The 25,919-nt window shown below is 36.0% G+C and overlaps 1 protein-coding gene across 1 annotated transcript; it reads right to left on the bottom strand.

Moving 5' to 3' along the window:
- Nucleotides 1-5,090: 5,090 nt before the first annotated feature.
- Nucleotides 5,091-23,683, bottom strand: LOC128922165 (neuronal acetylcholine receptor subunit alpha-7-like). Its single transcript, XM_054231818.1, has 5 exons — nt 23,629-23,683; nt 18,709-18,848; nt 10,251-10,293; nt 8,033-8,144; nt 5,091-5,245 (listed from the first exon to the last, which is right to left on the bottom strand). The coding sequence occupies exons 1-5, from the start codon at nt 23,681-23,683 to the stop codon at nt 5,092-5,094; spliced, it is 504 nt and encodes a 167-aa protein (XP_054087793.1). The 3' UTR covers nt 5,091.
- Nucleotides 23,684-25,919: the final 2,236 nt, after the last annotated feature.

The raw sequence follows: 25,919 nt of genomic DNA, 5'->3' as shown, positions 1-25,919 counted from the left end.
CGAGCATAAAGAGTCGCGCTAGATGCATATATGGGGGAGTTTTTTTTTAATATTTGCAATGAAGAATTTCTGTTATGTTGCATCTGCTTGCTTTGGGTCAAGGTTACTGCGTCCACGCAGTGTAAGTGTGTGGATTTGGTGAGTTTACGTATACGCTGGAGAGTTTATTCTAAAGCACGTCTAAGGCAACACACTTTCGAAACATTTTAAGACTTGGCAATATCTCTAGCATTTATTGTGTTCCATTTGCTTTGTTGTTGTTAGCGCTGCAGTCGTTGACCTTGACCAGAAGTGATGGCATTTTATAACGTTCCACTTTGCTGATGTTGATGTGAGCTGGCAGCAGGGCTTCGCTGCTTTTCAAAAAGCTTTCATTCTTCTTTCCGCATTATTCGCATCGTATTTCTCTGCAGTCTTCGTACTCGTACATTCGCTTGTGGCACTTATTTTCTCTTCATTTTGAGTTACATTTATCATAATTTTGTGACAATTCCGCTTGTCGCCTTTCCACCTGTCCATCCCCGTGGAATTTTCTTAGTTTATTTGCTGCTTACGAGCAAATGCGAAATTGATTCAATAGTTGGCAGTTTCACTTAGAAGGAACGTGTCTGCCGCTCTCGAGCATATGTACGTGGACCTCTAAGGCTGTCCTTATTGTTTTGAGAATTTTTTGGCGACATCGTGAATATCATATCAAAATGAAAATATCCAATATTCTCTGCAAGGATGTCCTTTAATGCGCTGTTAATAGCGGAAATGAGGTGTATTTAACACCAGCAAGAATTACAAATTGATTTTCTATGAGAAAACGTAAATTTTCAAATATTTTTCTTTTCTTTTTCACCCAACTCCCAAAAGAGATTTATTGCTTGACATTATTTTAGTTTGCTTTAAAAAAATCTTCAAAATTCCATCGGTTCCCCGTCTTTTTCTCTTAATGTTAGCTAAAATGGTCAGGATGGCACTTTGAAAGCCAGGAGCTAGGTTCGAATATATGAATTTATATTTTTTAGAATATGTGGCCAATGGGAAGAATATTTGGACTTGGACTGAGGGCGACAATTAGATTAGACGATTTCTAAAAGCATTTATCAATTCTTTCCCACTAATATGCTTTGCTTTCAGTTGTCTTCAAACCTGAGGCATTCTTAGTTAATTTTGCTGCTCACATAGTAGCAAACAATTATTTTGTCGTTGCTCTTTTACTCTGATGACTGAGGACGCCTGGCTTTTGGCTGACATTTAGCTGTCATCTTTGAGTTGTGTGCTCGTCGCTTTGTGAGTAGCGAAGTTAGTTTGCTTGCAAGGTCATCGTTGGCCGCAGAGCAAACGGAAAAGTGTGGACTGATGAAAATTTACTCAATAGAGAATGAAGGGTCTGTGCTGTTTGCAGTTTAAATTTCGAAAGCTGTATACAATTACAGTTTGACGTTGGTCTGTGACCAGTTGGGAGTCTTCGAATTGCAAATAAAATAAAACTTTCGCAATTCTCCTTCAATTAAATGCAAATAGAAAGTCGTACAGAGAAGAACGCAGGCGTCTAAGCTTTTGACAACAATATATATTCATAAGATAATGAGTAGTAACATCTAAAGATAAATCAAAATATCTAGCTTAAAAAGTTATTTGCATAAGATCTTCTAAGCTCTTCTCTTTTGAGTTAACAACACAACACACACCACAATCACGATGGGGAGCTTAACCGTACAACTAGTAAATTCTCGAGCCTCATAGAAGGTGTGCTTCTGCTTAAGTCAAGGTCAGCAGCCATTATTTTTATTTAGTCCGAAGCAAACTAGAAACTAGAAATATATACTATACTAGACACTGTATGGAATTAAGGTTAGGTGAGGTTAATATCGTTAAAAAATATGAAAAATTATATAGCGGCCACTGCACTTAGTTTTTGTCATTGCACTACGTAAATGTAATGAAATTGGTTTCATTGGCAACGAAAGCGAATTTCATTGCCTCGACTAGTGCATTGAAGTTGTATTTTGCAATTTCATAAAAGTAAAGTGGATAAGCTGAGGAAATTGGTCTTTAATCAAATGCAGTTATGCCGATATTTGCACTACATTCCATTTGCTGTATATTCTGCCAACTAAATTTGAATTAAACCATGGCCAGCGGTTGGCGCAACAACAAGAAATAACAGAAAAATTCAATTTAACGCGAGGATCAAAAAATGCACAGGTTTCACACAACTGAGGCTCATCAGCTAATCTGCCAATGTAATATTCATATTTAGAATCGCTAAGTGCACAGCTCTAAGCTTCGCTTCTGGTCGCGGTGGAATTCCGCATTTCCAATGTAATTCTTTGTCTATCGCTGTGTGAGTCAGCGAAATTAAATTGGCTTCGATTGCTATCACTGCAGCTTTAGAATTTATTTCGACGAACCTCTGAACGAAATTGCGTGTCTGTGTGTGAGTCCATGCACTTGTAAACCTCTAGAACGTTTTACTTTCTAAACTAAAGTAAATGCTTTTCGCTGAACTGATAACGCCAGACTGCATCTTGAAGTTTCCATTGAAGGTTGGAAGAAATCAAGCAGTCTTAAATAGAATTCCGAACAACGAAACGAAAAGTGCTGCCATCGAGATGAAAAATTGCAAGCGCTCTGTAAGATTTGCATTGGTATTGAAAAGTTGAGATTTATTTGTTCGTTGTTCGCCTTGAGTTCTTGCTAAGATGAGGCGGAGGCAGTACTTTTCAAACATTTGTTAGATAATTAATTTTAATTAGAAAAATGCGAAGTTAATGCATGCCCTGAGCGAAACTCAATTGCCAGCAAATGATTATTTTGAAAGTTTTATTTAAAATTCCTTCATGTGGGAACGTTTTGATGCTTATCGCATACGCTTTATCTGCATAAAAGGGGCAATTTACCTTTCAGCACTCCCGAGAGAGCACGTAAATTGCGAAATGGATATCCGGCTAACTGACTCAAATAATAACTCCAAATGGCCGTAAGCCTTTACTTATTCAGCATGAGGACTCAAAAAAGTGAGTGTGTATAAATTAGTTGTATTTATTTGAGTTGGAAAAAGCGGTTGAAATGATGGATTCAGCCAAGAGGGAAATACTCGCTAAAAGGTGTCAAGGCAGCGCATGATTTTATTGTTGTTTTCCGATCAGCATTGCGACAAGGTTATCCTCCCAACAGAGTTATTTGACCTCGGGCGTTTAAAAAGACACATTAAACAGTAACTGCAATGCATATGAAATATTCAGCGCACTCAAATATGTACTCATACTCGTACATAAAGAGAAGCATGCAAATATCGCATATTCTGAGTAAAAAATAGCTCGTAAATAGTGGAAAATACACGATGCTGCAGCAATATAAGCCAGAGTGGGTTGGACGATTATTCACAATTTTTCATATGCATATGTGGAAGATGGTTATTGTATGTTATTGTAGGAAATTGGAAGCATTTTACAATAAATAGCGCACATCACACATATCAGTGAAAAGGCGAAAGCCAAATCGCTTGGTCACATTCACAGTAGGAGCTTGCGACTAGGATAATATATTACACTTGCGTGCCCGACAAATGCAATTTCCACGCTAGACAGCCTACTTACAACAAATATGATATTCTGCACGGGCGCCCTAGTAAAATTGGACCGCCCACAGTTTGATTTCCGTTATTCCCCGCAAAAAGTTCGAACGTGAAATTTAACAATGGAAGCATTTACGCTGGAAGAAATGCTGATGCCAAAAAAATAAATTAACAAATCTGGCAAGAAGCTGTGCGAGTGTCGACCGCAACATATCGAAATTTCAACTTGAATAACTTCTGGTTCAACCACATTTGTTTTGGAGCAGCAGCGAACAGCAATGACGGAGCACTGCCTTTCAATACCAACTCGTACAGACGCCGGGAGAAAAAGTAAAGAGAACGTAGCACATCCTTGACGACTTGTGTACGTATTTCCTACTCAGCTTAGAGAGCTTACCAAAGATGCACTCGCAAATTAACGAATTTGCAACTAACAACTTACAACAACAACAAATTCTATCATCACTACTTTCCACCGATTTGAGCCGCTTAGATGCAATTGGTGCGGCTCATATTCGCCATAATTCGCTTTTTCGATTTGCCACCAAAACCGAAATTGTAAATCTTCCTAATAAATCTGACACAGCGCCGCTGCGTGCCACTGTGAACGCTTTTTGTGGCATCGTAAATCTCGAGTTAGTGAAGTGAAGTTGTACTTAAGGCAACACTTAGAAGCTGCAAAGCAACCAAAAGCTTTCAGAGCGCCACCACAACGCCAACTTCAGTGCAAACAGTGCCTTTGGTTGAGTTGTAGGACTCACATGAATCAACCAGGAAGTGTTCTTAAAATTGAAAGCGATATTTCGTGGTTTCAGTTTCCCAACTTCGCTTCTTTTGCTTTTGCTTGAGCCATAATAGATTTGTTTGGCCATACAAACAAATAATATCGTTAAAGGCGGTTGGATATTTGAATCATGTTTGCCAGCTGTTTCTATTATTACTTTTGAGTGAAGTTAAGATTTTTGGCTGTGGTGGAGAGGTTTTCCTTCTTACTGTTATATTCAATTGGGCACATATAGACCATTAAATACAATTCATATCAATTCTTTTGTGTAATTTTCACTTTTCTCGCCAATTTGATACCAAATCAGTATAGAATACAAAAATAGCAACAAAAACTTGAATAGCTGCTCATAAAGATGACACAGTAATAATAATGACAATCAATACTCATGCAATATCTCAGCAAACGGCTCGGATAACAGAGATGAAAATAGAGTATAAAAGCGGCAAATGAGTAAATTAATGACTCCGTCGCGAGTGCATTAAAAAGCCATTAAAATAATTACACCAAATTACATCGATGAAATTGTTCGCGGCGTGTTAGACTCGTTTGTTGGTCCATTAGTTACAGTTTGAGCTTATTTGCTTGCCACCGATGTTTTGTCGATTGTTTTTCATTTGTGATTTTATTGTGTTTACACTTCGTAATTACAAACGGTGAACTTAATTTGGTGTTAATTGTATCAATTAGTTAATTTGAGTATATTGTTCACTAAATTGTTAGATAGCTCACCTGAAAGTTATCGTGTGTCGAATTTCATTTCGTCGAACGAAAACCACGCGATGGCGATTTGGAAGGTGGAATTAAAAATTCCAGGCGGCACGTGGAAACACGAGCCGTTATTTCGGACCACAATATTGGTGGTGTAGGTGCCGTCGTAACGTTCATCGGCGCTGTGGGAAAGAATATGTATAAGTAGATTATTGTACTGTGTGCTTCAGTAAAATATTTGAAAAATGAAATAAAAAAGGAAAACAATTAGATAAATCGAAAAGTTCAGCTATGACATGATGATTATTAGAGTATTTATAAGATTATGACTTCCTTTAGGTTTTTAAAATATCCAACACATTACCGATATTTCCTTAAAGCAAGTCGGGTCTAGGGACGTATTGAATCAATTTTAATAATAATAATGTTATCCGGAAAATATACGATTGTATGTTAATTTAATTAAAATATCTAGGGGTTGTCTGATATTTCGCAACATTGTTTTCATCTGAAAGTTAAAGGAGGGTTATTTTGAAAAAGAGTTGGTATATATTAGTGTCACTATTTGTTCAATGTTTTATTCCGATATCTTCAATGGTACTCTATTTATATATTTTAAAGTGAGATAATTAAATGAAATTTAAAATTGTGTAGTCTGATTACATCCAGTTTTACATTGTAAAAATTATATTGTACCAAACTGGGATTTCAGCGAGAGTATGAAAAGATTATTTCAAAAAAAGTATATATCCCCAGTAGATAATTCAGCATATAAAAAACAACGAAAATAATAATCACCATATCCACATCATACGATGTATATGTATGTGACTATGCAAGGGTACGTGAAAAAAGGTAATAAAAACGGGAAGTTCATTTAAGGCGACCAACGAAATTCAACACGTGAGTGATATGCCTAAAAACGAATAAGTGAAAAGCAAGAACAATTAATGTGTGTATGTTCATATGTGTCCGCGAATAGCAAATAGTCATGTGAGGGCTATTTGTACAAGAAAGTCAAGGTTTAATGAAAACTGAAAAATGACCAGAAGGCAGAAAACTCGTAAATTGTTGTAGAAATGAAAATTCAGTCAAAAGGTGATGGTGGTGAACTGCTTGGGTGAAAGAGAGAAGGAGATGATGCTGCGTACAAATTGCCGTTTGCCGAGGCTCTGATAGCCATCAATTATTCATGCGCGAGAGTGCCCCTTCGTATATTTTTTATAAAGTATGCGTTTGGTGTAAATGGAGGGAAAACAAATATTTCGATTATTGTTTCTTTATAACTCATTTACACACGTCACTTCTTAGTCAATACAAATATTATTTCGATTTTAATAAACGTAAACTAAGTAAAATATGATATCAAAATGCTTGCAATTATTTGCCCAACGAAATTTATGATATTTTCCGAAGGGCATGCCGATATTGGTTTGACTATGGAAATGGATATTGGTTCGACTATAGCGGCAATGCCAATGCCCTCCATTCCTGCCTACACAAAAAGAGGCATAGTGGAAAAATTCCAATAACAAACGTGTCTTGGAGATATAATCGAATACCAAGCGAGGCATATGCCCCATGCCTACATTGCGGTACAAAACTCCCATTAGGAAATTGGGAAATCATTAATTTACATCTATAATAAAAATAGGTAATTGGAGGAAATAAATATTTATAAATGACGTCTGACGACAAATGATTGTTCAATATTTGTGTAGAATTTTCCTATAACACAGCATTATCTGGCATCCATTTCATAAAATATTTTTTTGACATTAACTCTACACCCTCCATGCGATTAATAAAGACTGTATATGTATATTTTCTGCTGTGTTAGAGTATATCTATTTGCCATTGGGGTCGAGGAACTTTTAATAATGAAAAATAAAAGCACTAAAGGGACATTCAAATGGGTATGGTGAATGTTACTCTAGACGTGCGGGCGGGTGTGTTGGTGTATGGATTAAAGCAATTATTGCGCCTGTGAACGCGTCAGTGATGTAACACAGTCTCCGATTTTTTATTTCACTCTGAATATGTGGATAAACGTGACACTACTGTTTCACCACAAATCACATATGCAAGTATTTATGTCTGACTGCGAAAGCTTATTCTACCATTAAAAGGCTGTGAGGGGGCTGAAGGGCTTTGAAGTGTTTACAAGTGAATGCAAAAGGCGAAACAATAAACGCAATTAATGCCGATATTGGCTTGAACTCTTCAATGGAATATTAATTGCGATACGTTTTATATTCTACTCACACACACACACTGTTGCAATAATGTACTGCTTTTGTTAGCACATAATTTTTTATCTGTTTGTGTATGCAAAGTGAGCCGCCTGTTTTGCTTCATTGCAATCGTAGTTTTTATTCGGAAACCCGTTTCTATTTAAGACACATATTTTCTATTGAATGCGCATCTATTGTAACAATTTGGTTTTATTTTCAACAATATTTTGTGTTTCCTACTCCTCTTTATATTAGTCTGCAGTTCGATAACTTTGCTGTGACCACTAGTTGACACTAAAACCAAATTTGACTGGTGACAATGAGGAAATATACAATCTCTTTAGCAGAGTTCCACATATGCTAAAGACTCTTCGTATAAATTTATACTCAGATATGTATTAAAGAGTAAAGTAATGGCCTGTATTAAACGAGGTGGGCCTTAAACGTGCCTCAGGCGTTAAATAGAAAAGGCTTTTGTACGCTGGAGGGAGCTGTGCTAAGGCCACAGATAGTGTGAGTAAGTGTAACAAAAAATGCATAACAGACTTTGTTTTATCATCTACGGCTAAAATGAGAATTTAATGAGAATTCGCTAGAGTGCTCTTGTGTTTGAAATTATATACTATTTTGCAAGATTCTTATCTTTTTTAGATATTTATTTCATAGTGACTTATGCGTAATTTTTTTCGATTACCTTTTTGTTATTGTAGATACGAAAGTAAGCAGTCAACTCACCTGTTGTACATGAGCACATCCGGCTTCCAAAGTCTGTGGGGAGGAATGCGGAGATCCCGTACGCCGCCATACTCGCTTGAGTTCCAACGCAAGTTCATGTGATTCCATTCCTAAACAATAAAATAAATATTCAATTAAAAATATTTTTAAAGTTTATCATCAATCATAACTGTAACTGCAGCACTTAGAGTATGTGGCTGTAGTGAAAATTAATAACAATCCGATTTCTGTATTGATAGTATAGAATTCAATTAAGTCATGAATATCTGCCTAACAGTTTATTCAGATCGAAATATAATCTAAATTATGATGGATTTGACAGTAAAAATATATTTTTTTGCAATTTTCTCTCATAAATTCAAAAAGGAGATTCTTAAGTTTCAAGAAACTCTTATTTGAAGAGTAAAATAATTTTTAATTAAAGTGAACATTTTAACATCACATTAACTCGGTGGTTTCTACGACGGCTCTTGGTGCCTCTTGTGATGTCATTTACAGCAAATCCATTGAAAATTGCAACAGCAACCGAACATTTTTCTTTTAAGACCCATTACGACGACCTAATTTCGAGAAATTTTTATTAATGGCGCAGTGTTGCATTGTTTGCCGCGCTGAAATACAATTTCCTAAGTACATGAGTTGCCAGAAGTAATCAAAATGCATTTGGCGCAACCGCCAAATTATAAACGGAATGCAAAATGGCAAATTGCTTCAGCGAACATATAGAAAACCGTTACGTGTTGAGGCAAATGGCGAAAGAGAGAAGAGGTGGTTAAAGGGGCTGCTAGTTCCAGTTACTCTTAGACATTAATTTCGATTTCAGTAAAACATATTATTTGCTTCGCTGTAGGTGTGACGAAGGCACTAATGGATGATGAATGATGCAGTGCTAAGAGAGAAAGGCTTTAAGCAAAAGAGAGCTTGGTCGACAAATAAGTGGTCATAGTTTGTAGTGCTTGTAATTTTAAGCTTTCTTTCGCAATAAATATGTTTCGTGATTAAATAGGTGCCACCCCATACATGTGGTAAAGAATCTGTTGCTTGTGCAATTGGCGGACGAAAATGTAATGGGAAGCAAATCTGTGTTAGAATTAAATATGAGCAAAACAAATATTACATTCCAAAGCTTTAACACACACACACAAAGATTTCTGCATCAGTGGACAAACCATTTTCGGGAACAGCAAAAGGAGGTTTCCAATTTCCACAAAAAGCAATTTTGGCAAAACAAAGAAAATAGAGGCTCGCAAACATGGTGAACAAATAGCCAGCGTCTAAGAACAATAGACCAAAGAGACAAATTACAAAAAGGCAGTGCTGCAAGCTGAGTGATGGAAAGCGCTTCATCATGACTTGTGGCAAGGGAGTGGCGAATAGCAGTGGCGGTAGTGGAGCGTGATTTAGAAATAATAACAAATGGAACCGACTCATTGGAGATGGTCAGGAAGGCAAAGGATATTTCTAAAATTTCACAAAGGAACGGTGGTATTACCTATTGTGCCCAATTGGTGTTTTCCGAAAACAAAACGAAATCTGTGATTTGAGGAATGGACTGCATATACATATACTCATAGCTTATAGCCACATGTGCCACATTTCTTTTCGCTTTTGTGCAATTTTCAGGGCATAATTCCTGAATGAGTGATCGGTAATTGTTAATAAGGGAATACAAGAATGTATGAAATGATTATTTTTTTGGAATGTGTAAATGTGAAGAGTTTTGTAAGCTGCATAAGACACTTACTTTGTCCAGCATTAGACACTCCATTAATGTCACTCATACGCACCGTCATACAACACAATTGAAAGTGTGGGAGAAATATTGAGTTACAACAAAGTAATTGCATTTCCAATAGAAAATTATATTAATGGGGCCCCTTATGCAAAGTCGATGTGTCGCTTTTGATAGCCGAATAATTGACATTTTTCCCTGGGCAGACGATTTGCCGACGCTGAAGATTAATGTGTATATAATCGAAATATCTGATGCTCTGGCATGTTCTAGATTTGTATTCCAACCAGCAGATGCTCTCCCCAATCGAACAACACTCTTCCTCTCTTTCATCTTTCTTCTTTATTTGATTTTGTTGTATTTTATTTATATAATGTTTCGTTATTTATTTGACTTCTTAGGCTTTTGCTCAATTTGGCTAGCTTCTTATACATGTTTCATATTAAATGTTTGTTGTTGTAGTGTGTGGCAATATTTTGTTGCTTTTGTTGAGCCAAATATTTGTCATTAGTAATTGATTCTTCACGTACTGCATAGAGACAAATAAAATGTCGATTGTCAGCTTTATCATAATTTAAAATTATCTTATATTAAAATTACTAGTTATTCAAATTAAAATTGATATCCACTGAGTGAGTATGAAAACTCAATGTATTGTAAAATTTTGTACAATATGGACTCCAGTTCGAAAACGAATTAGTGTATCAGCATGAGGTAATCTTAAGTGATTCCTTAAGTAACCAAATGAATACGTTTTGAATATTCGATATTTTACATTTTATCTATGTACTTATATCCTCCTATGCAGAGATTATATTTTAAAATATATCTACTATATGTATATAACAGCATTTACATTACGTCTATTGCTCTAAATGCGCATTCATAATTCTATAAAGTCATTTGCGGTAATCTCCCTCATAATTGGGGTTTTATAATGAGTTGTTCAGGTGTTGCCGTATGCTGCAAATTAAATGAGCTTAATAATCAGAGGGGTGGCCACTTCCAGTCATACGGACACCTGTTTTGGTGCATAAATTGATATGAGCTGGCATTAAAGATAAATGGTGGCGTTTTGCATAATTAATTAATTATTGCGTGTGTAATGAAATCATTTCATTATAATTCAGAATGGGCAGCGTAACCTAAATATTGTTAATGTTATTATTCCAATATAAAAAATCGGTACGACGTTCACCTACATACAATCTGAATATTATAACATTTTCACCTTTTACATATTTACGCTTAAAATTGATTGCTTTTCTGGTTTTCAGTTTTTCGCCTTCTAAATACGAATGTATGAACATATGTTGTTTTTGTTGTGTTGGCTTTTATTTGAAAACAAATTAAATTTTACACCGAACAATGAAATCATTCAGAGGAAAATAAAGAATTGAAGAGGAATTGCAAATATTTGTGGCGGCGATTTGACGAGCGAAATAACATTTGACAGCTGTCAAATCGTAAACTCGTGCATATGAAAATTAACGTAAATTAAAAGTATTTTTTTTTAACAGCGGCAAATGCCTTAAACAAGTTTCACCACAGAACTGCTGCACAATTAGTCAGAAAATCAAAACGTTCCAGTTTAGATGAGCAGCTCGCCCAAACTTCAACACATACATAAACACATACATATATGACAAAGACATTTATTATTCAGCAGTGTATAGCAGTGTGCTGAAGGACATCGCATATAGCTATGAACAAACATTTGCTAGAAGCTGTAACAAACACAAAAGGTCAACAAAAGGTCAACAAAAGGTATTCGAATTCGTACATTCAATATGGCAACCCTCGGACGTTGTGGCTAATTAGGGTTGCCACAATTTTCACAAATAAACGGAAATTTTCGGTTCAAAATTGTTAGCACTTTTTGATTTGATGTCCACAGAGTCATTCGCTGTTTTTGTTACATCAGTTGCAAAGCGTGAATACACGGCAAATACTGATGCACATGTCAAAGTTCCCCGAATAACTGCGGTCGCAAATATTGTTAGCGCCGACGAAACACGCTGCTGCAATTTCGACGCTTGTTGGCGCGCTGTTAAATAAATAAATATCAATAAGAACAACATGCTCGTTTGCTTTCGTGTTGACAATGTTTTAGCAAAACACAAAAGCTGCGCAGGCTTTGGGGAATTCGCCAATTTTAAGCTGCAGTTCATACCATTTAACAAAACTAAATTTAAACTAAACTAAACTAAATTTTTTTTTTCAATTTTTTCTATTTTTTTTTGGTTTTTGGTTTTAGTAATTTGACATTCACAATTGTTGAATTCAATCATTCATTTTAGCCAACCTGTGTTTTTGTTCGTGTTTACACTTGCTTTTCCTAGCATTGTTGGCGTGAAATTCTTGTTCATTGTGATCAAGAAAGTGGTTAAATGCAAAATCAATTATTTAATTGATTAAATCAAATTCAGTGTTTGCTTAATTAGTTGCTACTTTGAATATATGTATGGTTTTGGTATTAGTGCCGCTGCATTTGGTTATCAATAACACTGGTCGACACAAAAAATGAAACAAAAATCAGACAATGATATTCTTATATGATTTTCATCGCTGAACACGAATACGACCTCCAAAAGTGCCCATCACGTCTAGATTTTGAGCAAAATGGACTCAAAGTCTCAAAAAACCGTGTTTTTGGCCTTTTTTGATCACGTGTAGAGAATTATTCTGACGTGCTAGAAGTCTGTAACTAGGCTTAAATTGAAGCTTAAACTGTCAACTATAAGAATCAAATCGAAAAAGTTCCGAATCAGTCAAAAATGTTCATATAGCACAACTTTTTCATGTGCGCGCGCTCTCTACTTGCACTCATAGAGCGGTACACTAGGGCACTCTTACATATTAATGAAATATATGTGCTCCAGTAAACTGGCAACTCTATCGCATATCCCACGGCTGTACGCTTGTTTGTTTATTTCTTTATTCTCACTTTTTTAAATGATACACTGAGTTGGCAAAATGGCAACTCACGGGAATGGCGTTGAAAAAGTGCAGGCGAAGAAAAGTGTGCATATGTTTTCAGAAGAGCTATCATACGCACAAACATATAGTATATACGCTTTCAGATTTCTAGCTGGCACTCGCATGGTTCCCTGATTGTGTTTGTGCGTTCGCGTTCAGTCTCATATCTAATAAATTGGCTTTGCTATTTTGCGTGTTGGGTCATTTCCGTTACACTTAGTTGTGTGGAGCCAGGGGTGCAGACACGTCGCTGTGGTTATGGTTTACAGTTACTTGGTTGTGATTTTACGGTATTCATTGCTGTTTGTATTGCCATTGCCATTGGCGTTGGCGTCACTTTGGAACCTGTTAACTTATCGTTAGCACTGCAGAGCTAACGCCATCAAAAGCAACAAAGCGGTTGCAATGCGACTGAGCCGCTAAATTGTTCGCGGCCTCACGTTGAAACTCGTTCAAATTGGAGCCCATATAAAACCACCTGCGATTTTATTAAATGCTATATTTAAGTTCGTAATCTTGATTCAATGGATTAAATAGGTGAGTTTTTTATTCAAATAAAACTACTCCCCTTTGTTTTTTTTTTTTTTTGTACAAATTTGGGAAGCTAGCAAAAAAGGAAATTTTCACTGCACTCCGGTTTAAGCTTTCAGCTTTGGCACCTCTAAAGAAGCAAATATAGCCACAACCTTTTTTCCTTTGTTGAACACCAATTCGTGTGTTTTTCTTTACACAGCTAACATATTAAGCCTGCATTCAAGCATGAATAAACTTGTGAGTTCCCATAAATAAAAACGGACACACTCAAATACTGATCTGTATGTGGAATTCTTTTGTGTAAATACCCAAAATGGCAGCTAGAAAAATCTAAAGTGTGAATTTGGTTCGGGCATTGTACTCACTAATACAATGACAAACAGAAAGGGAGCTTTTAAAGCACAAAAATATAAAACTATGCAAAAAGGAAACCCTTGTGTGTGGATCCCTTTGATAAATGGCTTTGCTGATGCAAAGCTTTTGAGGTGAGAAGAGAGGGGTGTTGCACTGTAGCATTATTCCCACTTGTCTGGTCAGTTAGCAGATAGAACAATGAAACGAAAGCATTTGTATGGAAAAAGATTTTTCTGTTGCTTATCTGGCGCCTGAAAATGTGCCATGAATATATTTAAAACAAGCAAAATGAGGAAATGAGGAAAGAAGGCGTAGCTAACATTATTCTAAAAAAGCATCCAACTAATTTTTGCGAAAATTTACATAAGAGTTTTAATGAAAAAATGCTGCAAAACAGGCAAACTTATGTATGCATGAGTGTGTATGTGCTGTTGTTTCAGTTCGTTTTCATGTGCACATTTTGTGCTTTCTGGAAATATTCATTCTTTCCCATACTAACAGGCTAATGCAAAGCTCAGCTGGACACTTTTTTCTACATCCACATATGGTGTTATTGTATTTACGGAAGCACGTAACAACCAAACGAATTTGTTCCGTTGATAGCTGTTGACATATTACGTGTCAAAATCAAAATGTTTATGTCATATCGCTGCTTTACAGTTATTATGTTGCGTTGCACGTCTTTTGTCTCGATTTTGTAAGACCACATTTATACACGAGGTCGTTAGAAACCAGAGCACTCTGATGTTCTTGAATTTTTCATTGATCTATTGGCAGCATATCCATATAAATTAGTCACCGTTCTTGACATCATCATGCTACCTATCATAGATTCACTTTCCATCGTTCCGTTTGCTCCAACACACCCTTGTACTATTATTATTGCGTATAAATGCCCGAATTTAGCTTTCAGCAGCCCAGTATTGCCTCATTGTGTTGCACACATATTTCCAAAATACTTTTATATCCACACTAATATGTGTGTATACTCATTGACTCTTTCATTCATTAAGTGAATGAGTCGTCTGCACGCACTTAGCGGCATTTATATGCGTGTCACGTGCCGCTTCTTAGAAGAGAAGAACACTGTGTGAAAGGCAAGAGGAAATCATTGTAATATTTTCATTCATTTCGTTTTTATACATTTTCTTCAACTCCCTTTTCACATGTTTTTAGCATTTATTTAAGCTTTTCATTCAATCTGATATTCTTTGAGTGCAGTTTACGTGTCTTAGCCGTCTGCTGAATGACTCAGACGCTTCTTTATTAGTGTGTTACTTATCTTTTCTCGATTATATTCATTATATTCTTCATTTGCATTTATCAGGCGAACTCGTATATAAAATGTAATGTATGAAAATTGGACGCCTACGAGAAAATGTGGAATGTGAATACAATGCTTTTAATAAACATAAATATTAGGATTTTATGCGTGAGTGTAAATTTACAAGTTTTCTTTTCTCTCCTTGGAAAAATATTTTTTACTGCAGGACATTTTGATTATTCTCTTAATCTCAATCAAGAGTTGCCTCTTGGTTGCAAATTTGAATCCATATTGAGCTAAGGATCAAGACATAGTATTTGACTATAAATTTTAAATTTAAAAGTCTCATATGAATTTAGTACAGGTCATTCCTTCTTTAAATTACTATTCTTTGCTCGAATAACTTTCATTCTTATATCCTCAAAAATACATACAAATATTCGAGGAATATTTGGCGTAAGAACTGTTGATACCAATATTTGTCTCTATTTTTACCCACAGTTCGCTTTTTAGACCCTCACCCTTTCCCTGCTTTAAGCTTACGATACAGTTAAGGGGATTCTCATGTAACAAGTTGACATATTTGTACAATTTAAATTGTCAAGTGATTTTTTTATGAGCTCGAAAAAGGCCTAACCAAGATTATGTATGAAGACAAATCGTTATACGTGACAGTTTTTCAATTCTTGGATCACATAATCCAAAAGAAAGCAATAAATTTCAATCTTCGAGTGTAGACTCGGATAGTCATCAAATGGAGAAAGTGAAGTTAAAAAGACCCATTCCCTCCATATGTTTCCAATTCTTTTTATTTTTAATAGATTAAGTGTGGGTTTTATGTGCCATGCACTCACTTCCATGTACCGGAATAAACACAGAAACTTCAATAATTTACGCAAAGCATATCAAAATAAATCTGATTGTTTGGTAATGAAAATGAGGTGAAATCAGCGGACTTTGAAGTATCTGATACCTTGATAATATATATTAATTCTTATATTCATATGCTTGGAATACCCATTTTAACTTTGTTGTCAGTGCAGAAAGTAGCGAAGTGAAGGAGAAAAGTAAGCGGACTGTTAAATCTGGTGTAAATTTCAATGGATATCCTTGGGTATTGTATGTTTATGTGTATGCGTTAATCAGCACATTCATTTTTTGAGCATCACACGTTCATATTATTTTAAAGGATATACCTTTGAAGCATATTTAGTTGTTTCCCCATTTTGCAAATATTGTACATAATTGTTATGAAACACGAAAATATGGAGGCCGAACACATATATCACAAATATATATCAATATAATTCGCCGTGTGCAATTTTAAAAAAGAACTTTTACAAATTAATACAATTAAGGGCTAAGTGTTGGAATCGAAATGCCAAGAGTCCAAATATTTATGGAAAGTAATATATCCATACTTTATACACTATTCTAAACACAGAAAGCTCCATTAATAACATATGAGACATATGCCACAGCGATGCCATAAATCGCACACTGGAGAAAAACAAAAAAATGGCATTTGATTACCCACACACACATAAAAAATTAATTAAGCAAGTAGGCTCTTGGTCATATCAATATGAAAGAAAAATCACAGCATTGCTAAGCTTGTTTACGATAGATACCAATAAGTTCTTACAAAATGTTACTCATTCGTCATGTAGGACGACCGTGAACACATTTGTTCTTGAATAGAGCACGTAGGAAATTGATATATTATCGCCATGCTGTGCTGAAGTGAAAATAAAAATGCACACTTAGACAGAAAATTATGTGGAATGTGAAAAGTGCCTGCCTGTAATAGATATAATGAAACAAATGTATTGTTTTCCTTCATCACAAAGTCAAAAGCTGAATATTTGCTCTTTTTCTGAAACAATTTGCAATTTTTGCTTTCTGATTTCTAGAAAACAATTTTCTCCCTCTAAGTTCAATTACTCTATGCTTTCTGTTGTTAATTTGTAATTTATTGTTCAATTCGCACGTAGCCCAACGGCAGTTTTGAAAGTTTGATTATTTATTGTCTAGAGCTGTTTGAAAAATTAACACAATTGCAGTATTTATTTACCGGTTCGAATTTGTCTCTGCATATTATATGTACTCTTGGGGTAACTATCGCGGAGTAGATTTGAGTTTGAGAAACAACTTTAGCTTCGAACCTTCGTTTCGTGCTATGAATTGATAATGAAATGAAGAAATTAGAAGCAATGATGTTCGTAAATTGTGAAATTTTAATCGCCCAATTTGGTTCACATTGACACCAAGAAGTAATAAAACCTCCGATGATCTCATGAATATTCATGAAAGCAAATTTTTATGAAATTAATAGAGTGAGCGCAACTGGATTACCATGGACAAGCTACGATGACTAAGTTCATTAAATTTTCAGCCGTTGAAATAGATAGAAGTGATGACTTTAACAAAGGGAAAGTATCTATGGCAATTTTTAATGTAATAGCAAAATGGACAAAAAGAAAGACGACGCAAAATGGAGTAAGAAACTAATCTCTTTCTACTTTTTTAACAACAACTATAAAAGATAATTGGAAAACAAAGAGTGGAACCGGGGAGAGGCATGGAATTAGCCACTTGGCTTTGGTGATTAGCAAAAGAAGACAGTTTTCGGTTTATTAGGTAAATAATAGCGACAGACCGATAAGTGGAGTTTGAGGAAAGCGGTTGAAATTCAATGGAAAATGAAAAGAGGTGTTCAAATGAATGAAGGTTCAGAAGAAACAGTGTGAAAAGCAAAGCTGAATATAACAATAGAAAATAAAGTTTATCGTTCTTTGCATCGTTCCACAGACTTTACGGAATGGCTAATGTGTTGTAAACTAATTTAATTTGGCAATTAGCGTGGGAAACCGAAATTAGTTTGTAAATGGTTAGAAAGACAAATGTCTACCGAAATGTGTTTCGGTTTGCGGCGACAGTGTTAAATAGTTAATGACAAGGGAACGCATGGAAGAAAAGCCAAAAGCAAAGCTTACTCTTTGGGAACAGAGCATGTGCCTTTCTTGAATGATATGACGAAGTGTAATCAGTGTAAACTCTATGAGCCTCGGCAAGTGTGAGCACAGGCTTGTGATTTCACTCTTCTCTTCACTCTTCTGACGTCGCGCCAGCCACTCAAACGCAAGTGGTAATTAAATGACAAACCAGTGTAAACGGTGCTACTACAAAAGCCACAAATCGAGAAAAGTGCGCAAATGAAAGAGAAGACAGAGCGGAAGATAAACGCGGCAAACGTGGTTAACAATAGTCGCATCCGCTTATATTGCCTAATGAAAGCATTCAGATTCACTGCTGCGACTGCTTGCTACCTTGGCGAATGTTTGTTTAGTTGGTTTTCTAGTTCGCAGGTTATTCCGCGAACTTTGTTATGCATCTGCGTGGGAAAATTAGCCAAGGGCAAGTTTCCGTTTCGCTTTTCCTCTACAGTGCTCATAAAAGTTTATATTTCCGAATGCCTCGCATTGGTTTAATTTTGTTGTGTTTAAAAATCACTAAACATAGAACTCTTAGTCAGTTACTATATTATTATACGTCTCATAAAATGGTTACCTACCGCCATGGCAAGGCGATATATGTAGGTTGCTCTAACATGGAGCATTTGTTTATATTTTTAGGCTAATTTAATGTTTTTTTAATGCTTTTATTCGCTAATTTAATGCTTTCACTGTAGCATACCTCAGGGCGCATCAAAATGTAATTTGCACATCCAGCGATTAATGTGTGTGGCATGTGATAGAGGTAACACCTATTTATTTCCAAAAAGAAAAAGATCGAAAGAGAAACAAAACTCACCACATCGAAGATTTGCATAAGCGTCAGACCGAAGCTCAGCTGCAGTGGATTGGATTCGTTTACGACGGGTCGCTCCAGACTGTTGTAGTTGTCGAGCAGGGCGTGTAGAAGGCGTTTCTCATGCGGGCCAGCAGTGCAAACTGCAAAACAAGAAAGAATGAAGAGCGAGTGAAAACCAGAATCAAATTCTAAAATAAACCCTGGAAAAGAAGAAAAACATAAAGTGCCTTCAATATAACGGTTAAAAAGTTACACTCCACGCACAGGAACTGATTTATACAAACGTTTGCTCGGTTTTGGTTGTGTTAAGTGTTTGATTTGAGTGCCGCCCGCATTTATCATTTGCCAAAGGGAAACAAACCGGAAGCCTCACTTCAATACCCGCCGCACAACCGCCAAGGCATATACGTGATTTTGAAAATTGAAAGCGGAAAATCATTAACAAAAGTGGTTGAGGCAAGCGGAAGATTGAGGAAGGAAGGAACGAATGACAACAGCATGAAAGGTGGAAACATCAAAATGTGATCAGCAGCTCACAATGCGATGGGCGTGTTCCCTTGGGGCTCCTCTCTAAGAAGCATCATGAATGAAGCTATCACATGTTGTCTTAATTTTACGCACATTTGTTGCGATTTATGTTTTTGTAGTTCTGGTGTCTTACTTGTCTCATTCTCTGTGCTTTTGCTGCGGTATTCTTCTATAAGTGATTTGTTGCTCATTTGACGCGTTTTTTGCGGGGTTTTATGTCAGCTCACCGCAAATTGCCGTGGTGCGATGGTTATGTTGTGTGTGTTATTCCTATAGTATTACGGTACTTTATGGTTGTTCTCATTGTTGGTAGATTACTTTTATTATTGCTTTTATCACGTTTATTTCGTTGTTGTTGCCAGTTTCTATCACCTTACTCCAACAACTTTTCCCTCCTCGCTAGCCTCGCTTTAAGTATGTCTAGGTACTTCAGTACGCTCCTCGGTGTGTCACAAGCACCGTTATCCGCAGTTATTGTGTTTCAAAATTGAATTTGTTCGCCCCAAAAACGTTGCGATTGGCTTTACTTTGACAATAAGGTTAGCCCGATAACGGTGCCAGTAAACGGAAAATCTCTAACATCACATTATTCGCAGCAGAGTTTCTGTTGGCTCACCTGTTTGCCACTTTGGTGTACAACAAAGAGATCTGCTGTGGTGGCAGGAAGGATATTTGGAAATTTGATGAGTTCATAAAAGTTTTTGCTGCTGTTTTTGTGTCTGATATGTGTATGCCACCAGCTGATATGAGCGATTAGGGGCCTTAAATTTAGTTGTTTCCTTTATTGACACTAAATTTGAGACACAGATTCTAGCCCCGAAGGTGCTTTTGTTGAATGTTTGCTTGTGATATTAAATGTCAGCGTATCATAAACTATAAAATTACTGCTAAACTGTTCGTAAAATTAAAATATTTGAAGTGAGATGAAAAAGAAAATTACAAATTGCTGTAAATATCCCACCAGGAATCTTCAACCATATAACTAAATAAAACGGTCAATTCAGCGATCTGAATGCAAAGTATTTTCATGGATTTATTACAAGATTATTATGAAAGCACTGCAGATTTCAGTTCAGCTAACGAACGAATACTATCTGTAGTTGTAAATGACAAGAAAAAAAATTTCAATATTTTAGAGAAATTATTAAATGCGTTGAAAATCCCCTTTAGACCCAACAAGAGGTATGAGTGATAATCGCGATGTCGGTTGAAATATCACTCCAGAAACTGGTTCTATCCACTCCATATGTGACAATTAGAAAACATTAAAGGAGCAAACTATTAATCGCCTAATTAAATTCAGCATTTCTGTTGTTAATGTCGATGGGCAAAACTGCCATTTGCAGAAGAAATTTGTTAAACGAGATAAAACATGCTGTGAATTATCATAATAAAGGCAATCAGCTTGATGAAATGCCTTCGGCAATGCGTTGACAACTCGCGTGGCAGATGTTATAGTAAAAATGGATGGCAGTGGTGGATGAACATTAGACTTAATTGGCAGCACAAATGCCAAGTTTGCCAGATCTGTCCAATTAGTAATAATTAAGTTTTGCTACTCGGTTAGTGTTAAAATTTAATAAAATTAAATATTCAATTCGTTGAACTCAGTCTATTGCTAATTAGTTAATTAATGGCAGAAGATCTCTACTTAAGATTCTTAAGTCAAGAAGAAATAATTATGAATTAAAGCTGAATTCAAGAAGGTTGAAAATTGGTCTGAATATTATCAGAAGATTTTGAAACATTTTATTCCAGTTTAATCAAATGCTAACGTTTAAAATATTTTAATTTTAATTTTGCGGGTAAAACTTGATGCTAATTCAATATTATTTATGATTTCATTGCAACAATAAATAGATGCAAATTTCTAGGAACAATAAGGGTTTATTTGTGCAGAAAGGCGGCTACTTAAGTTTTCTCAAATGGTTAACCTAAATTTAGTCATCGACTTCTCCTAGACACATTATCAAATAAAAGAAAAAAGGAAAAATTAAAGCAGTCAATTGGTGTGTTGGGATCTTTGGTTAACTCAGCAGATTGCATTTCGATTTTATGATCAACCCAAAAGTAAATCTCAAGCGTGACATACATAAATTACAATAAATCACATAGTCGCACAAACGATTTAGACCGAAGGAGAACAATTTGGAACAATTTCAAAAAAAAAAGGAGTCGATATTTGGGAGAATGTGGTATTTCCCGAGTGGCCATATGGCCTTACACACCCTCTGGACCTTGGAAAGTTAATGCGCTCCAATGTTAAGCTCACTTTAGTGGAAATAAATGTGTGACAAATAAATTTGCTTCGCTGAAGCTCAACTTCGTGTTCGCTGACGTACACACTCGCCCAACTATATTTTGTATTACTCTGTTGACTCTTGTGGCTTGAACGCCTTCCTCATGCTATCATTAGTCTCTGGGTCTTGGCTCTTAGTGACTTTAATTTTAGATATTCATCTTAATTGCTTGGCGCTGGGGCGATTTACAACCAACAGGGTCACACAAAGCGCCAAAGGTGAGAAGGCGGGTTATTTGGGAGACAAATGACTAAAGCAGTGAACAAAGTGACCGACTTAGATGAGTCCCTGTGATTCGTGCGACTTGTAGTGTAATATTTTTAATGAATGCAAATCGAGAAATTAAATGCCGCGTTGCTGTTTGACGCCGCGGTGTTTTGAAGTAATTTGTTTAGTCGCTTTTGTGAGATGGATGATAGTGGAGAAACTAATTATGATATGAATAATATGAATAATGCCCAATGAAATTTTGCAAGTGACAAATTCGATGAAATATTCCCGGTATTTCTGTAGGTGAATACGACATGTTGTGAGTTTGATTACTACAATAAAATGTTTGCGCAAATACACAAACCCAATAATATGAAATCGCAACTCCTTATTTACTAACGAAATAAGCAAAACTAACAACTGAAAACTGGAAAGTGTTGTAGAACGAATTGCAATAAGATGAAGACTTGGCCGTCGAGCTAGAAAATTGCTGCACAAGCTGAAGAGAAACACCGCAATCACACAAACAGTTAGAAGAACTTGAGCGCTGGAAGGACCAAGGCCAAATTAACAACTATGTATTGCAAATTATGGACGCAAGTACGCCAAAAATGCAGACGGACTCATTGAAGAATGCTTCGGTTGGGCAAGAATGCTGCCTAGGACTACTCCACACCTTGGCATTTGCCGGCATCGCAGAAGAGACGACTGAAATAATTTAATTTATTTGAAACTTGAGCGATGCCAGCGAAATTCGTGACGTTGTTGTGTAGCGCACAGCTTAGCACGACACAGCACAGCATAAGAAGTCATGGGATTAAAGAAGCGGAAAATTGCAGAAATGAAAACTCGGCGCTTAACAAAAAGCCTTAAGATTAAAGTTAAAAGACTTAAATTAAAGTTATCGTAAGTAAATAGATCCTTCACGACTGCACCAAATCACTTGTTAAGCAGCTGTACAGTTATGCTCTTATATTTTATGTATTTATGAAAGTGTATACAAACTGTAACTAAATTTCTTAGTTATAATAACTTCAGAGAACTTAAATTAAAAAGAAAAACAGTTTTACTTGATTTAGGAGCATCTCAAGAAAGATTAAGATTTCTAAAATATCTGGCCTTTGAGAGGTATTTGTTTTAAATTAAGAAATTCCTGCTTTGAAATTAGAAACAAATTCTTTGTTATACCTGTGCAGTGAAATGGAAAATGGATTAAATTAATAAGCGAATTATGAGATTAGCAAAGCTCTGCGCGTCTAAGATGTAATGAGTTCAGCAAAGAAAATAATAAAATTTGGCAAAGACAAAAATAATTAAATTTTGCTTATGTGCTTTACTTGGAAATTCGCTGGGGGCAAATATAGGATGACCTTAGTGAAATTATAAGAACGATAATTTCTTGTATTCACAGGCGAAGTTTAGGAAGGGCATTCAAAAATTTTTTAACTTAAATTTGTATTTAGCTCCAGTTTCCATGACGCATGAGATGGGGCAACTGTCTTATTATTTTTAATAACCGAAAAATTGTTTGTTTTACTGAGCAACTACTTGTTTCCTATTATTCACCATTTTCCACTTAAGTACAATTACTAAGTGAAATTCTTCTTGTTGCCCTGGTTGTTCTTGTCTACGACCAATCGCTTAAATGTGTGCCAATCCCGTCTACAAAACACACATCAACTCGCAAGCCAAAATTTATGCGATATATTGCGTTGACCCAATTCTCCGCAGCCGCACTGTCGCCAACCGTCATCAGCGGGGGTAATTCGTGTTTTTTGTGTAATTGAAGTGGGTTTCCTTGTAATTCGGGACGAAACAAAGAATGCTCCTTACTTTTGCAACATCTCCTTTGCCAACTAAAGGAAGAGGATGAACAGCTTACCTTCTTTCTGGTGGTGCACAGCCGCTTTTAAGCCGTTTAGTGCTCTTTTATTCATTCTGTCGAAATGCTCCACTTCGTATTTGTGCCAGCTTCCTGTTTCACCGTTACTTTTATGTTTGTTATGCCATCTGTACTGCAGCACTATCATCTTGTTGTTGCCTCGTATAGTATTGTTTTAGGACATTTATTATGTTTTTCTTCCTTCACATAATATTTTTATATGCCCTTTTGTATTCAGTGTCGTTTCTGTTTCTGTTTCTGTTTTCGTTTTGCTTTTGTTTATTTTAAACTCACACCAATCAACCCAATAAATGTATTGCTATAAAATAATATCCAATTGGTAACTTGCATATAGGTTATTACAAGTGCTCGTCTATAAAAAATAGTTTTTTACTGTGGGTTCACCCGACTACGTTACAAAATCAACAGGACCATTTCACACATTAAACATGCGAAAATTCGCCCGAAAGAGAAATTCTGATTCAGGTGTGGTATACATCCCAACGAGGCAGACAACATATTTATGTACATTCAGTTATCACTTTTTGTTGTCTCTCACCCCTTCATCGTCAAATCTTTTTTGGCTGTTCGAATTCATCTCTTCCTTCAAACCTCAATTCCATCGGAAAACCTCCCGCCATTTTCACTCTCTGTCATATCGCCGGTGTTGCAACTGCATCGCAATCAATCTGCCTCTGAATTGACGGCAGTTCAACCAAATCGAATTTTCACTGTAAAACAGGCGGCTACAACAATTATTACGAAATGGAATTAAATGAAATTTCCAACCAATTCTCAACTTAACTGCAGAGACAGGCAGTTTCGGGATAGCAGACTAAATGCAATGGGATTTAAGAGGTGCAGGGGTGCTCGGTGACAAATAAATGATAAAATTGACCATTATTGGCAACAAAAAGTGCAAAATTGATAAAAGTCCAAGTCAAAATGACAGCCAACAGTTGACCAATGGCCACAGGGAATAAGCAGGCAGACAGATGAACAATAAAGAATATGTATTGATATATACGAATGCAGATGAGAATGCGAGGAGCAAAGGTGCTGAATAATAATAGCTTTCTTGGACAATGACCAAAGTTCGTTGAACTTCAGAAGTGGCGATCTCAGAAATTGAATGTTGACTACAACTTGTAATATTGATTTAACGAAATCGAAAATTTTTATATTTAAACAAGTAAGGAAGGGCTAAGTTCGGGCGTAACCGAACATTTTATACTCTCGCAATTTATTTATTTAACTTTATTTATATTATATAATACACGATTTGACCCACATATTCGTCATATATATTGTATAAAGTCCATTGAAAGTTGGAAACCCTAATATTAGGTTAGAAGCACCGAGGTCCTCATGTTCGATATATGCGGCCTTGAAAACCTATGGTCAGATTTCGGCGATTTTTAGAATGGGGCTGCCACACTATAAACGTGGTATTTGGGCAAAGTTCTGCACCGATATCTTTACTAGTGCTTACTTTATATATGTAGGCAGGGAACATAGAAGCGGACAGAAATACTGATACTAACTATTACAACCCTGACAGACTGACCGAACTTGACGAGACGCCGATACGGACACTAACACGGACGACAAAAGAAGAACTGAAAAAGAAAACGAATTCAGTCTCAGTATAACCATAGAGTAAGATAGACCTCGCTAATAAACTAGAGATTATTTTACAACTTACTGTAACTAAAAACTTAAATTAAAATCATTAAATCTAATTTAATTTACAATTAAAAGTGTAAAATGTAATATAATAAGAAAACATTAATAAAAAACTTAATTGTTCCTACATATATTGTAAGGAAAAACGATTCAGATTGTCTTCAAAGTTCTGGTACATAGGAGGCGTGGTTGTGAAGCGATTTGACCTATTGTCATAAAATATCATTGGGATGTAAGGAAACTATTACAAACCAAGTTTCATTGAAATCGGTGGAGTAGTTCCTGAGATATGGTTTTTGACCCATAAGTGGGCGACGCCACGCCCATTTTTCATTTCGTAAAAAAATCTGAGTGCAGCTTCTATCTGCCATTTCTTATGTAAAATTTAGTGTTTCTGACGATTTTCGTTAGTGAGTTAACCCACTTTTAGTAATTGTCAACCTAACCTTTGTATGGGAGGTGGGCGTGGTAATCATCCGATTCCAACTATTTTCATGGTGTGTGGTGGGGTACGTAAGAGAACCGATTGCAGAAACTTTGGTTTGCGAGATATATACAAATAACCGATTTAAGGGCGGGGCCACGCCCACTTCCCCAAAAAAATT

Source organism: Zeugodacus cucurbitae, chromosome 5 (genome assembly GCF_028554725.1).
Source record: "Zeugodacus cucurbitae isolate PBARC_wt_2022May chromosome 5, idZeuCucr1.2, whole genome shotgun sequence".
NCBI classification, from domain to species: Eukaryota; Metazoa; Arthropoda; class Insecta; order Diptera; family Tephritidae; genus Zeugodacus; species Zeugodacus cucurbitae.
This window is presented reverse-complemented; position numbering and strand designations above follow the sequence as displayed.

What these genes read in the sequence shown, in the direction of transcription:
- LOC128922165 (XM_054231818.1), bottom strand. Translation starts at nt 23,683, where the DNA reads ATGAATAAAAGAGCACTAAACGGCTTAAAAGCGGCTGTGCACCACCAG. An exon ending in TGTGCACCACCAGAAAGAAG is followed by an intron (nt 18,849 to 23,628) that starts GTAAGCTGTTCA and finishes CTTGTTTTGCAG; the next exon opens with TTTGCACTGCTGGCCCGCAT. An exon ending in GATGTGCTCATGTACAACAG is followed by an intron (nt 5,246 to 8,032) that starts GTGAGTTGACTG and finishes TCTTTCCCACAG; the next exon opens with CGCCGATGAACGTTACGACG.